The sequence below is a fragment of the Coloeus monedula genome (assembly GCF_965178545.1).
Source record: "Coloeus monedula genome assembly, contig: HAP1_SCAFFOLD_484, whole genome shotgun sequence".
Classification (NCBI taxonomy): domain Eukaryota; kingdom Metazoa; phylum Chordata; class Aves; order Passeriformes; family Corvidae; genus Coloeus; species Coloeus monedula.
This window is the reverse complement of record NW_028120476.1, coordinates 1-14576: the sequence shown is the minus strand read 5'-3', so window position 1 is coordinate 14576 and position 14576 is coordinate 1. Positions and strand designations below refer to the sequence as shown.

The 14576-nt window shown below is 50.1% G+C and overlaps 1 protein-coding gene across 1 annotated transcript; it reads left to right on the top strand.

The window, feature by feature from the left end:
• Positions 1-592: 592 nt before the first annotated feature.
• On the top strand, positions 593-3121 carry LOC309585822 (inositol 1,4,5-trisphosphate receptor-interacting protein-like 1; the record flags this gene model as incomplete). Its single annotated transcript, XM_082303663.1, has 3 exons — positions 593-875; positions 1380-1472; positions 1827-3121. 3 exons carry the CDS (start codon positions 593-595, stop codon positions 3119-3121), a joined length of 1671 nt encoding a protein of 556 aa, XP_082159789.1.
• Positions 3122-14576: the final 11455 nt, after the last annotated feature.

Sequence of the window (14576 nt, the reverse complement as noted above, 5' to 3'; positions counted from 1 at the left end):
TATACCAAGAGCATCCACGGATCATGTCACACAAATTTATATTTGACAAGGGTTTGTGTGGGAGGGCGCTTGTGCCTGCTTTGTACAGGGAAGCTCTGGGGTTCCCAGGTTCACGACTGATGGGTCTGCACTTTGTGTCTGTTGAGGCTCTGGGTGCCCAGGGCCATGAGCAGTTCCCGGGCTGGGGATGGCGGGTGGGGCTGGCCTGTGATGCGCTCTGGGGCCTGTGACAGCACAGGGGCCGTGTCACAATGGGGGCAGCTATAAAAGGCCCCATTGGTTGACGCTGCCCCCAGTAGAGCCTGGGCAAGCGGTGAGTGCCCACAGGCGGTGGGGAGGCAGGGCTGGGGGAGGGCTGGGGCAGAAGCGCTGGCACCCGGGGCGTGTGTTCTGTCCCTGCGTCCAGGGCCCAGCCCCTGGCGGGAGCGCCTTGCTCAGGCTCGGTGCTTGCTGGGGCAGCGGTGCAGGCCTTGCCTCCTGCCAGCTGCCGGGGCCTCTCCTTCCTGCTGCCACATCCCCGTGGCTCCTGCCCTGCACTGGCTGCCTCCATTCCGGCCCTACTGAACCCCTTCTGTGTGTCCTCTTGCAGACCATGGCTTTATTGTCATTGCTCTTCGTGCTCGTGCAAAGCCTGATCCAGTACCCCCAGCCAGCTGGGGATGGGCTGGATGAGGCCACGCACCGGCGAATGCAGGAGCGTGAGGAGCTGCTCGACCGCGAGATGGCTCGGCTGCTGCAGGAGCTGGAGCAAGGGCCCCCGGAGCAGCAGGACGAGGGCTGGGGAGCCCTGCTCTTTGGTGCCCTGCAGCAGTGGCCATTCTGGGCTCTTGCTGGACTCCTGCTCCTCTTGGGCCTGTGGTTTAGCTGCAGGAGGAGTCCTGAAGCCAGCAAAACCAACAGCAGCGGCAAGGACCAGACCTCCTGCAAGACCTTGGGAGAGGAGAAGGAAAAAGAAAAGGAAGAAGACAGTTTGGATTCCGAGAGAGATGGAGAAAACATTGATGTGACTGTGGAGGCAGATGACAGTGGCAGCGGAAATGAAGGAGAAGGCAGTCCTGTGGCTGCAAATGAAGGAGACGACAATGATGCCAATGAACGAGATGAAGATGTGAAGTTGAAGAAAGACAGTGATGTTAAAAGTGATGATGGCCATGACGCAAGGAAAGATGAAGGCTGGAGTGATGGGAATATGCCAGGAGACAATACTGCTGAAGGAAATGAAGAAGAACCTGGCAATGTTACTGGAGGTGTGGAAGACCTAGATGAAGCAAATGAAGGAGAAAACAAGGATGTGAAGGTGGAGCCAGACAAGGATGCTGGAAAGGAAGAAGAAGGAGATGGAAATGAAGAAAAAAACGATGATGCGTATATGAAAGCAGGCAACGATGACGTACGTGAAGGTGAAGATGGAAAGGAAGAAAAAGCGGATGTGAAAGTGCAGGAAAGCAGTGATGCCAGTGAACAAAGAAGCAGTGATTGGACAGGACAAGAAGACAGCCGTGATGGTGAGAATGCAGTAGACCATTGTGGTTTTGCTGCAACTGAGGAAGAAAAGAAGGACATTGGAAATGAAGAAAGCAATCTTGGAGACAAAGATGAGAAAGCCAGTGCTGCCGATAGGAAGGGAGAAAAGAATGAAAATGGAAATGGAGAGGAACATGGCAATGTTGCTTCAACTGAAGAAGGTGTTGATAAGATAAATGAAGGAGAAAGCAGCAATATGAAGCTGAAGGAAGACAGTCATTCCAGTGAACACAGAGCCACTGATTGGAATGGGAAGGATCAGGAAAACAGGGATGCGAATGTGAAAGGCGAGAAGAATGAAGATGGAAAAGAAGAAGAAGGTGGAAATGTGGCTGCCAGTGAAAAAGAAGGCAGTGGTGCTGCTGGCAAGGACAAAGGCAGCAGTGGTGGAATTGAAGAGGAAGAAGACGCCTGTGACGTTGGGAATAAGCGAGGGATCCTTTTAGTGGATCGCATACAGTGTCCTGTCGAGGACGTGGAGAGAGGTCGCTCAGTGGCAGCTGAGCTGATGGAGAGCTTCACGCGTGTCTTTATTGACAGCGTGAGCAATAGTTTCTACCCGGTGCCTCAAGAAGCCATCGGGGTGGGCAGTGCCTTTGAGGGTTGGAGTCCCCGTGAGCAGGATGTGGTGTACCGCGTGCTGGTCCCACTGAATCCCCCACCGGGACACGCCTTCCACCTGGAGCTGAACAGTGCAGGGCAGATGGCAGCAAGGACCTTCTGCGTCCGTGTGGAGCTGGTGTGCACGTGCGAGAGGGAGCAGCTGGGCGAGAAGCTGTTGTGCTTCCTGCACCACTCGCAGGAGGAGCTGCGGCGGAAGCAGAAGCCCAGCCTCCTAGAGACACTCTGCACCGGCTCCTACCTGGACGTGGAGAAAACCTCCCACTGGTTCTACCAGCTGGTGAGATGCTCGTGGCTGCATTTGCCTCAGTCGTACTCATGGCACTTGGTGTTTCAGCCCTGCAGCCGGTCCTGCCAATTCCGGCTGAGCAAAGGCAAGAAGAGCCTGATGGTGGAGATGCTGTTTGGGGTGCGCCACGGGGACTCCGACATCTTTGTGGTCAGCCAGCCCACAGAGGCCCAGAAAGGCGGCTCCAGCATCTTTGTGAGCAGCCAGCCCGCCGAGGCCGACTCCATCGCAAGCACAGCGTGGCCTGAGACGTACGCTGTGGCAGAGGCAAAATTCTTCCAGCACGTCGCCAGGCAGGTGCCGTGTGAGAGCTTGCACCTGAAATGCCTGCAGCTCTTCACCTGCATCCTGAGGGGCACAGGTTTTTCCAGCTCGACCTGGAAGACTGTGGTCATGCACGTGCTGACCACCGTACCGCTGTCCCAGTGGCGCAGGAGGGAATTTGCGCGGCGGCTGTGGGACATCATGGCATACCTGCGCCGCTGCCTGCAGTTGAAATGCCTGGAGCACTTTGTCCTGGGCAACCAGAGGCTTCCTGAGGAGATCAGCTTGCCGCCGGCAATGCGAACGGTCGAGCCGCTCAACCTCTTTGAGCACCTGGCCCGAGATCCGGCCGCCCACGCAGAGGCGATGCGAGCTTACGGTCAGCTGCGATTCCGCCTCTGGATGCTGCTCTCCAACCACTGAGAGGAATTCCCTGCACAGAGCTGTGCTGGGGGGGCTCCCACCCGATGGCAGCCACGTGAGCACTGCATAATTCTTGCTTTTTTCACTGGCAATCCTGAAGCTGCTTTCCTGTTCCTGCGGAAGGAAGATGCTGCGGCACATTAATTCATTGTGCAGACACACATCTCTGCGTGGCCTTGCCCTTCACCTTTCAGTTTACCACGGTGCTGTTGCAATGTTCCTACGTCTACGAGGCAGAAACTGGCTCCACCTGCACATCCTTACAGAAGACTATGAACTGACAGAGGTTGCTTGGCATACCTCCAAGTCCAAAAAACGAGCCTGTTAGGGACTTAATGTAATTCTTCAGTAAGCTGTACTTATTGTAGTTTTTTAAGGATGTAGTTTTTCTTAGTATATGAAAGTACAACAGGTAGTTTTAAGTCACACTACCATGGAAGAATAGGTAGTCCAAGTTTTCATAATGGGAACTGGATATATTATCCATGCTTCAAGAGGCCCTTTAGTATTGTCAGTGGGTAAACTATTTTGTAAACTTACCCTTAGTTTAGGCAATTAAACTACACTGCTGTAGTTGCTTGGCTGCTTTTCAGTAATATCCAGATATTTATGTTAGGAAAAACAATAAAAGGAGAGAAGTTTCTCAAATTGCCTGAAAAGTGTCCTTCTTTATATTTAATCCAATGGTTCTTAGAGAACGTCCATCCATTGCAGCTACCTGAAAAAAATGACAAAGTGACTCAAGCGGTGATTGTGTCCAGCAGTCACATCTCGGTATTGCACTTCTGCAACTCACTAGAGCAGGGGATTAATTTTGTCTCATGAATGCAACCAGAAGTCATGATGGTTGAAACAGCTAAAATATTAATTAATCCTCCCAGTGCTGCTTCAAACCTGCCCCTCCTCATTCAGAGCATGGGAAAGAAAGCTGCTGTGGCCCACATCAGAGAGGGAAGGCCTCTGAAGGGACAGGAACAAGCAGCTCCATGTGAGGAGAGCAGGCAGGAACCTCCCAGAGGAGGATCGCTGCCAACAGCAGAACTCGCTGTTCCACTGAGAGGGAACTGTGCTCGCTGGGGTCCCTGCCTTTTGCTTCCTCTGCTGGGCAGGCACTGCTCCCACCACAGCCCCTTTGGCCCAGCTTGTGGAAGGAGGAGAACACCCTCCCTGCTCCCTTCTCCCCAAACACACACACCCACTTTGTTCCCCTCTCCTCTGCCCCCAGCTGCAGAGACCTGCCCTTTCCCTTGCTCCAGCGCTCATCAGCCCCTTCCACAAGGACATGTGCTCTCAGTGGGTAGGACTTGATCTCTGTGTGCCATTGAGCCTTACGGCCTGACCGCACAGCTTGTGTGGCCTCTGGAGCGATGCTTGGAGTCAGGGAGAAGCACGGCCCCCATGGCTTCTTGCTGCACAATGCACCCAGGGCTAGATTGGCCAGGGCCAAAACTATTGCAGGTGGTTAAACTGTGGGTGTGGCTGTGAGTTTTGGTGCAAGTGTGCTGTGTGTCTGAGGAGCATGCTGGGAGAGGGGAAGGGCAGAACCTACAGCTGTCCAGTGTTGCCACTGAAATACTGCTGTGTAGCTCAGGTGCTGATTTTAACTGGTCAGTAGTATGCAACCCCACTAGGATGGAAATTGAAAACAGTGCTCCATAAGAGCAAGCATAGCCAAATGATCTGGATGTCTTTCTGGCACTGAGCTGTTCTTTCAGGCCTTGAAAACAGGGGCAGCTCTGATAAAGTAACTGAGCAGCTGGTTGGTATTAACTCTCCTTTGCACTGTCAATTCACCTTCTTTGGGAATAGCTCACCCTGCTCTGTGTCTTTCCTAAGCCTGTCAGTATCGATGTGAATGTGCTTTTCACACCCATGCCATCTGGCACTGGTATTACACCAGAGTTCCTCCTGCCACTGCAGTTCAAGGTCTTTCAATTTTTGCATGAAAGTCTTGTCTCCTATGTTATGGACACTGCACTCCTTAGGAAGCTGACAAATACATTTGAACATAGTGGGAAAAATGTTGAAGTGGAAGCGTTGCGAAGATGTGTGGCCAATTTCACAACATCTTTCCTGTGGAACTGCTGCAGGCTGAACGGAGCAAGTCCTGCTGTCAGATGTGCATTCGGAGAAAGCAGGTTTGAATAAAATAAGTCACAGCCAGAGAACTGTCAGCGCTTATCAATAGTGTCAAGATACGAGTTTCTGTAGCCAATTGTCCTTTGGATTTACTGAAGAAAATCCCTTACTGGTTTACATCCTGGACACTGAAATCCACAAGAAAATTCCCATTTGCTCCAAAGCGAAGTCCCTTTCCCTTTCTTCCTGCTTCCTTCATCAGTGAAGCACAAACTGAGTTAGAATTTAAAACTGTGTTCTTCTCTGTACAGCCCCTACCAGAGAGGATGAGCAGAAGTATCAGGACAACCTGGTGGTGTCTTCTCTGGCCTTAAACATCTGGGCTGTAAGATGTAGCGAAGTCATTTATCTTGCCTCAGCGTTGCCGTGTTCATGTCCAGAGAATGGCCTGTTGTCAGAAGCCTTTCTGAAGACGCAGTTACTTGAAAATTGCAGGTGCAGGTGCTTGCAGCTACTCTAACCTTTTGTGCATCCTTCTGAGGGAAGCATAGTCTGAAATGAAGAAGTGGCAGTATTTTGAAGGCAAGTGCAATTAGAAGGAGGGTAATTTGTTTGGAAAGGTGGGGATAGCACTGCCTATAATTTCACAAAGCATACTTTGAGAAAGGAAGAGCTGTGTGCCTTAAGGTGCTAATCATGATCAGCATGTTCCATTCTGAACACCTGGACATGCTTGCAAAATACAGGACATGTCTCCATCCAGGCTGGAAAGAAGGAGCCCACTGCTGCAGGGTGGAGTGGGTTCCTTTGTGCAAGTCAGCACAAGTCCCAAAGCCTTGAGGTGGACTGGAAGGTAGAGAGCTTCTAGACACAAGCTATTGCCACAGAGTGTTTGGTTGGTGTTGCCTGTTCCTAAGAGTGTGGACTAATCTCCACTCTTCATTCCCCGTGTCTGTTTCCTTCCTAAGGAAGATTCACGCCTTTCTGGTTGCAGGTCATGTGCTTATGCAGCTAAAGGTAGCTGGGAGGCTGCTGAGCTGAGCTGAGCTGGTAGGCTAAGTGGAGCAGTAAAAGTCTTTCCCAGTCAGTGAGTTGACCTCAGGTCCTTCAAATAATGCAGTCCAAGAAGATTTTGCCAGTATTTCCACTGGAAGCCTACCACGGGTCTCTTGCTTTTTCTGTGTTTGACTGGCTGGTAGATTGGGAGGGACAAGGGGGTGTGAAATGCTTGACCAGGGCATGAATGAAATGACTTTTTTCTTTAGTTGGTCCTAGGCATCTCAACCTGAAGTTCTAAGGAGAGAGAGTGGGAGTAGCAGAGTTTGTTTAAAGCTGCCTTTTCTCCAGGGTTAGCAAATTAAGAGGCTCTTTACTACTCTGCATCTGGTAGTGTGGGCTTTCTGAATAGCTTTAGCTACAGGTGAGTTTATGAAACACCTTCCTTAGAGTAGGGCGGAGGTTTTCTCTTATCTGCTTGATTCTCAGGTGACTGGAGGTCAGAAGAAATTTTCCCTCTTATTCTGCATCTTAGTTACTCATGTGGATTAGGAGAGCACTGTGAAGGGACTGGAAGGTAGTGATCAGTAGAGATCTAAAAAGAGGAGGATGAGATGCGCTGCTGAAACAGAGTAGCCTGTGAAATTCCTGACTCTCTCCTCTTTCTTTGTGATGATGCCTGTGAATGACTGATCAGTGGCTGCTGTGATCCTGTCTTCCTCTTCTTCCCTCCCTGCTGGGTAGCACTTGGGACACGGAACTGTTCAATGGCGACCTCATCTAGATGGCAGAAATTACAAGGCATTGATTGTTATTATATAGGATGGTTCAGAAAACTGTTTTCTGAGTGCACCCAGCTCTTGTGTCATGGCTGGAGAAGAGAAGGGTGATTAATCAGACATTGTGTGTTTTGTCAGCCCTCAGCTGATAAAGAGTATTTCAGAGATCACCCAAGAGGAATTGGAGTAGCCCAAGGGAGCAAAAAGGGAGCTCCTGCTGTGCTGTGCTGTGATCGGCATCAGAGCAACCCTTCCCAATAAACAGCACCATCGTATCCAGTAGCAAGGATCTCCAGTCAGAAAAAAGCAATGGAGGAGGTTTGTATTGAGGATGGTGTCTAAATGCAGACACGTCTACATCCCTATACAAAATAGAGTTCCTCTCGGAACGGCAAGAGAGAAGCCAGTTGCTGCAAGTGTCAGGAGGAGCACATTAGAGTGGAGCGAGCCAAGCTTCAGGAGTTCTGTGGTTTCAGGACTTTTCTTTTTCCTTTTCCAAACTTGTATTTCTTGTTACAGTGGCTTGTCCATTTTTCAGCCGGGCTATTGATCAGCCACATCTAGCGTAAGAAGTAGTTTGGATGGGCCTGAGTATTTTTATCCTGCTTTGCAAAGCATAAGTTGGTTATGTGTGATCTTTTGTCAGTCAATAGACAGATCTTTGAAAGTGCTCCTAATTCTTTCCCTGCTCCACACTGCATCTCTACCACCTGATGTTCCTACCAGAATCAGTGATGGGGTGAATGAGAAGAAGAGTTATTTTGCTGATATAATTTGATTTAAGGTACTTGCCTGTGGATTTGAACTCTTGTAGTAAAGCTTATAAATCCTTTAGATTAGAACAGAAAAGCATGGAAAAACAGTCTGGCTTGAGGGTTTTTTCCCAGACTCGAACTGGCATCAGCAAAGTGGATGGTCAGCTGAAAACTTTGAGTCAAATCCCTGTAAAGTGATGTGTCAAATCACGGCAGAGGATTCGCGTGGAGTTTGAGAAGAGTTTGGTTGCGCTCCGAGATGTGACAGTTTCCAAGGTGTGAGCTCATGTAAACAAGGAAGCAGATGGGGCTTCTAAACTCTGAACTAAAAGTACTTTGATGAAGGTTTTGTACCATGGAGTGACCGGTGATGGGAAATGAGTCAGGGCTGTTAGAAGGTGGAAGAGCCATCTTTCCCTTGGGGAAAAACCAAAGGCAAAGGGGTGGCCTTGTTTGTTCTGGCTTTGGAAGTGACCTTCCCAAGACTTCTGAAGAAAGGGGACGGGTTTTCCCCCATTTTCTAGAATTCTGTCTCATTAAGAAGAGTTGTCTGAACCCAGCGCCCTGTCGGTTCCCTGGGGGAGAGGTGGGCAGGACTGAAATACACTGTTCTATTCAGCCCCTAAACAGTGGGTTTGCCTTTGGTTTTGTCTAAAGCCAAGGGGGAGCTGCTGTCTCCAGTGAAACAAAGCTCCTTCCTCAGCTAAAATGTTTTCCAGCAGTGCTGGGAGGTCGGGCTGCTCTTCCCTGGCCCTGTGTTTCCAACAGGGTGAGGTTTGTGTGTGCCCTTCCCTTAGGGCAGATTCCTCCTGTAGGCAGATTCCTCCTGTAGGCAGCTTCTGTCTGTGCAAGCTGGGGTGACTTTGGGATGGATGGAGAGATCCTCAAGGGAGTCCAGAGGAGGCCAGGAAGGGCCAGGAAGTGCTCCAAGAGCTAGAGCATTACACAGACGGGCTGGGAGGGCTGGGAATGTTCAGCCTGGAGAAGAGAAGGCTCTGGAGAGCCCTTAGAGCCCTTTCCAGTGCCTAAAGGTGCCCCAAGAGAGCTGGAGAGGGACTTGAAGAGCCTGGCGTGAAAGGACAAGGAGGAATGGCTTCCCGCTGCCAGAGGGTGGGTTTAGATGGGATATTGAGAAGAAATCCTTCCCTGTGAAGGTGCTGAGGCCCTGGCACAGGTTGCCCAGAGAAGCTGTGGCTGCCCCTGGATCCCTGGCAGTGTCCAAGGCCAGGCTGGACAGAGCTTGAAGCAACCTGGGATAGTGAAAGGTGTCTCTGGCCATGGCAGGGGGTTGGAACGGGATAATCTTTAAGGTCCCTTCCCACCCAATCCCTTCTGTGATTCCATGATTCCAGCATCTCTACACACATGGAGAGCCAAAGCGCAGTGCAGCATCTTTGCCACCTGATCCTTAAGGTCACTTTGCTGGGCTGATGTTGGGAAACAAGACCTATGGATGGACTGATGAAGTCAGTCAATATTTTTGCCTCCTGCGGTGGAAAACACCTGCGATTCCTTTCCTTGCAGAGCTGCTGGGGGTTAAACAGCAGACAGTGCTTATGGGAATAACCCCTCAGCTGATCTTTGTCTTCCCTTGGTGGTTATTAACAGTGGCAGGGAGTTGTCTCCAGGATGCCCAAACGTCCCAGTGTCACTGTACGTGTCCGTGTGCGTTCATGAGGTTCCGAGGTGGGAGCCAAAGCTCCGGGCGTGCGGATCCATCACCTATTTCCATGTGGAGTGATGTTCTGTTTGAAGGCATCCCCGACCTGTGTCTGCTCAGCCGTCTGGCCACGCTTGAGTGAGGAGTTCCAGTAAGGATATCCATTGGCTGAGGAGAGCTGGAAAGGCAGACATGGAGTCAGTGTTACCAGGAAAGGGGAAAGCTGATCGGAGAAAAGGAGAGGGATAGTGGTAGATGAGTCATGGTCTGGCAGATTTTGGTCAAGGTGTTCTCCAGGGAAGCCTGTGTCCCTGGAGCTCAGTTACACTGTAGGGTGCTGTTGCCTTGGATTGGGAGAGGCTCATTATTGCTGCCCTTTTCCAGCCTCATTTGCTTTCTGTATTTAACTGGGGCAACCAGATCCAACTGAGTTTTGAGCCAACTACTTGTTGCATGCCACCACTACCCCTGCAGCTCCATTTCTCCGGAAAAGGGGGAGGGAGAGTGAAGAGACAGGGACACAGGACTAACCTCCTCTTGCAAGTGTCCAATGTCTATTTCCCAGGGAGCTCCACGGAAGATTTCTGTGGGCGGTTCCCAGCCGTTGCGGAATTTGGGGATGTAGGTGGGGACATTCGTGTCTCGGGGCCACTCGGCTCTAGGACAGAAAGTGGGAATATGAGGTGACATTCACGAAGAATGTGTCTTTCAGGGCATCCCCTGAAAGAAGAAGCAGGAGCATCAGGGAATCCAAGCATCCCGTCTGCGTGGGGAGCCTGGGGAGATGGCAGCTCTGTCCTTACCTGGATCTGGTCCATGTCTCCCCCAGGGAATCCCAGAGGTTTATCTCTTTGGGTGTCAGGTGTCCTCTCAGGAAATCGGTGGTGTCTTTAGAAAGCAGTGGGCTGAGGACAGACGGGGCCAGCTCAGGGCCACCGCAGCTGTTGATGATCTGAGTCACACACAAACCACACAAAGAGGAGAGAACTTGCAGGAAACGGTCAAAATGTCAAACCAGGGACACACAGATGAGCAGGAAGCAAAGACAAAGCTGATCCTTGGATCAGCACAGTCACTGCAAGAAACATCAACCTAAGTCTTTGAAGGAGACTGGACAGTTCAAGGGAACATGAGATTTTTTTGGATTGGAGTCAAAGGAAGAGCTGATCTACAAATGAGCTGTTGTTACAGACGAGTGAAGTGTCAGAAGCTGACACTTCAAAAAATGGAAAGTATCTTGCTATTCCTTTGTGGCTCCTTTTCCAAGTTGGGATTTCTGCTTCCAAGCATTTTCAGTGCAAATACTGAGCCGTATTTGCCTGAAGGTGAGACCAGACAGATTCCCAGTGGGGATTCCAGCTGGCTGCCCCTTTTGTTCACAGTAATGCCTTATTGACCCGGTGGAAGGATTCATATTTGCTGGGATTCCTGTATTTACTTCAAGCTTCAAACCGGATCAGAGGCCAGGAACAACCGGCATCGCTTCTGGAAGTTCCTGAGAAAGCTGTGGCCAGGTATGAGCAGTTTTCCAACCCTGTTGCACAATCTATCTACTTGTAAGTGTGAACTAGAAATAAAAGGAGTTCCCAGTGAGACCTGGGAATAAGATTTACCAGTTCCAGCGGCCTGAAGAGGAAATGCACCAACTCCGAAGCACGGGGGTTTTGGATGTGCTTCCTTAGTTTGGCCTGAAAAGAGAACGTAAACACAGTTTAACCCTAACCTGAGTGTGCCTTCTCTTTTCTGTCACATGGGGCGAGTGTTGTGGACTGATGAGAAGAGTAAGGGATGGAGGAGTAGGAATCATTCATTTTTATTTTGTGTCCATTTCTAATTCCCAGTGAATTTCAGGCGGGGGGGAATACCCTCTCTGTTAAATCAGTGCCTTTAAAGCTAATTTGAACAGACACAGAAGACCTTGGCTTATTTTGAAAGTCCTAGTGAGGAAGGGCCAGGATTGCTGGTGCTTCTGCCTCTTGCAGGGTTGAGAATCCCACTAGTTCCATGGATGAAAACAACAGGATAGGTGTTCTGAGGGTCCCCTGGCAAACTGCTGACAAGGGAAAGTCTCCACCAAGGTCTTGCCTGGGGCACCCGGAGCTGCCCTGGCCACTGAAAGGCTCCAAATCCAGTGGTATTTGAGGTGAGCTGTGGCAGAATGGAGGAGCAAACACTTGGGATTGATTTACTGCAAGAACTGGGTTTCAGTAACAGCAATCAGCTGAGCTGTGGTGAGAAACCTCTCCAGTTTGTGCTCCCATTCAGCTCCTTCTCCTGTCCTGGACTCCTGGCGCTGTTGCCATGGGAGACAGGCTCCCCGCTCCTACCGAAATGCAAAGCATTTGAAATGCCGGAGATGAAACATTAATGTGGAGTGGGAAACAACTGCTGGCAGCAGGGTGACCCAATGAACGGGCACTTCCCAGGGACTCGGCAGCCCCATGGTGAGGAACGTGGCAGGACCCCACCACAGTGTCCCAGCTCTGCTGCGTGCTCCACCCTGGGCTCTTGCCAGGAGATCAGCTGCTCCTTCTGATCCTGAGCAGGCACAAATTAGCCATATTTGCTTCTCAAAGAAAAGGCTGGAGCTTGGTATCCTGCTTTAAGGTTGTTTACAGTCTCTTGGTTTTCCTTATTAATAACTGCCCAGGAAGGAGCTTGTAGGATGTGTTCGCTGGACAAGTTTGGTCACAACTGACAGAATTCCTGCTGCAGTGGTGAGGCAGGGACTGAGCCTGGTTCACTGTCCCCAGAGCTCGGGTAGTACAGGACAGTCAGGCCAGTAAAGCCCCTGCTCAGGGCTGGGAACGAGATCCTGGCCAGCTTTCCCTCTCTGCCCCTCTCTGCAGTCCTGCTGGCCTATGTCATGCCCTGGGGCCACTCTGCCGTTGCTCAAATGGCCAAAATCCACTCATCCAGGAGTGGGAAAGGGAGGGAGGGCACAGGAATTCATCTTAGGTGGTGAGGCCTGGAAATTTTCAAGGCAACAAATTGATCTTTGGATAATTACAGCAGAGCAGAGAACACGGTGCCATGGGCTCTGGCAGGGCTGTGCTCAGCTCTTTGTTCTCTCCCAGGTCCAAAAGTGTGACCAGTTCCAGCAGCAGCAGCAGCAGTGACAGCTCAGCCAGCGACTCCTCTGACAGCCAGGACTCCTCTACCTCCTCCGAGGACAGTGACAGTGAGGACAGCTCCTCCTCTGTTGAGAGTCTTTCTGAAGAATGGCTAAAAAGCAAAGGTCATGATAACACAGCAGGCTTAGTAAAGATGCAGACACTGAGTCCTTGAGCAAGAGGTTGCATAGATAACAGAATGTGCATTCAGATAAGTAAGAAGACAGAAACCATACGGAAGAGGAAGATAAGACCACCGTGTTTGCAGATCCCACGGAATAGCTCCCACCAATGAGGAGCTCGACTTTTGCAATATGTATGAGCTAATTAAAGGTACTATAAGTAAGTGTAGTTTTGAAAAATAAATCGAGACTTGCTGAACATGATGCCTTGAGTGCTTGTCTCCCGCGACTCCACCCAACACTCCTCCTCCTCCCCCTCCTCCTCCTCCAGCAGCTCTTCCTCCTCCTCCGACTTCGACTCGGATCCGAGCTCCTCCAGCAGCAGCAGCAGCAGCAGCAGCTCTGAGGATGAGCCCCCAAAGAAGAAGAAGAAGAAATAGCTGGGGAGCTGCAGGACTGGTGTGGAGTGGGGGACAAGCCCCTCCCAGGGGCTGGAGCACACGGCTGCCAAACATTCAATGGTCAACATTTCTACTGCTCACACTTTCCAAGTGTTTTGCCTAGTTGTTCCTAGGACATGGAAGGTATTAAATGGCTTCCTGAGACGTACTGAGAGAGTATTTTTGTGCTTTATCCTTTTATGGAAGATTTTACTTTTTTAGTTCCAAGAAAAATTAAAAAAAAATCTATCATCAGATTCGTTTCCATGAGCTGAAGTCCAGTAACCTGGATGCTTACATGCTGGAAAGCAAAAGCTTTTTATTGCAGGTTATGTTGTGCATCGTGTGCTGTTCCTCTGTTAATGACAGCTTCACTTCCATTGAGAAAATCCTCTCCAACTGTTAAAAGCAGAAGTTTTTCAGCGCTGCTGTGGAGCTGTGGCATTGTTGAAGCTGAATGCACAACGTGTCCCACACAGAGCCTCCCATCTCATCAGCTGGTGCCAAATGGATTCTGTGCTGCTGAGCTTGTGTTCCAATGGCTTTTCCTGATGCTTCCAGGTCCAGTCTTAAGTGCACCATCCAGCTGAGCTGTGTTGGTTTGTTACTGATCAATGGAGTGCTTGTCCTGCCCGCAGGCTCTGGGCTTTTCACTCCCCTGTGGCCTTGGCTCGTGCGTTGGAAGTGTTTGCTGAGACACAGAGTGTTGGTGGTGGGAAGCAGCAGCTCAGTGACTTGGGGCTGCTGCTGCTTTAGGAGTTTCATCTTTGTGCCTTTTTTTTGTCAATTCGGTGTGCCCCAGTGAGACAAGGGCTGCAGTGGGTGTTCTGCAGAGCTCCAGCTCAATATTGCCACGCAGCAAAAGCAGAGAAATAATAACAGCCACAACTGGGCACTGTTCTCACTGGATGCTCAGTAAAAAAGAGACTCCTTGAAATAAAGGGCTCAAAGGAAAGTGTTTCCCTTTGCATGTGTGAAATGCAGGATTGCCGAGTGACAGTCTGCAGAAATTCAGTCATTCTTTGTTTGTGGGAACTGCCCTGGAGAAGGAAGTGAATGCAAAAGCCCCACAAGCCCTACAAAAGCAGATGCAGACAGGCTGCAGAGCAGGGATTGCTGGATGCAGAGTGGGAATTCGTTGTTCTTCTGGTGCATTGAAGCAGTTGCCATTAGGATTTTATTTGGTGATGCAGTCTCCTGAATTTCTTCTTGTCGGAGTGCCCTTTGTGGGGAGGGGGCATCACTTGTGGAAGAATTCTCAAGTATCTTGGTTTAGGTAGAATACAGTAACTAAAGTATTTTTAATAATTTTTATGGAAAAAGTAGTGCGTAGACTTCCTTTGGAATAAACTGTACTTCTTTAAATGTTTGTGCGTGTGTGTCTGTGTGCACTCCTGTGTTTTACAGAACACGCTGCAGACTGTAAATAAAACTACCAGAAAGGTGTTGAAGTCTTGTGGACTGAATGTACCATTTAATGGGAAAGGGAATAAATTATTAAGCAGCAGTTG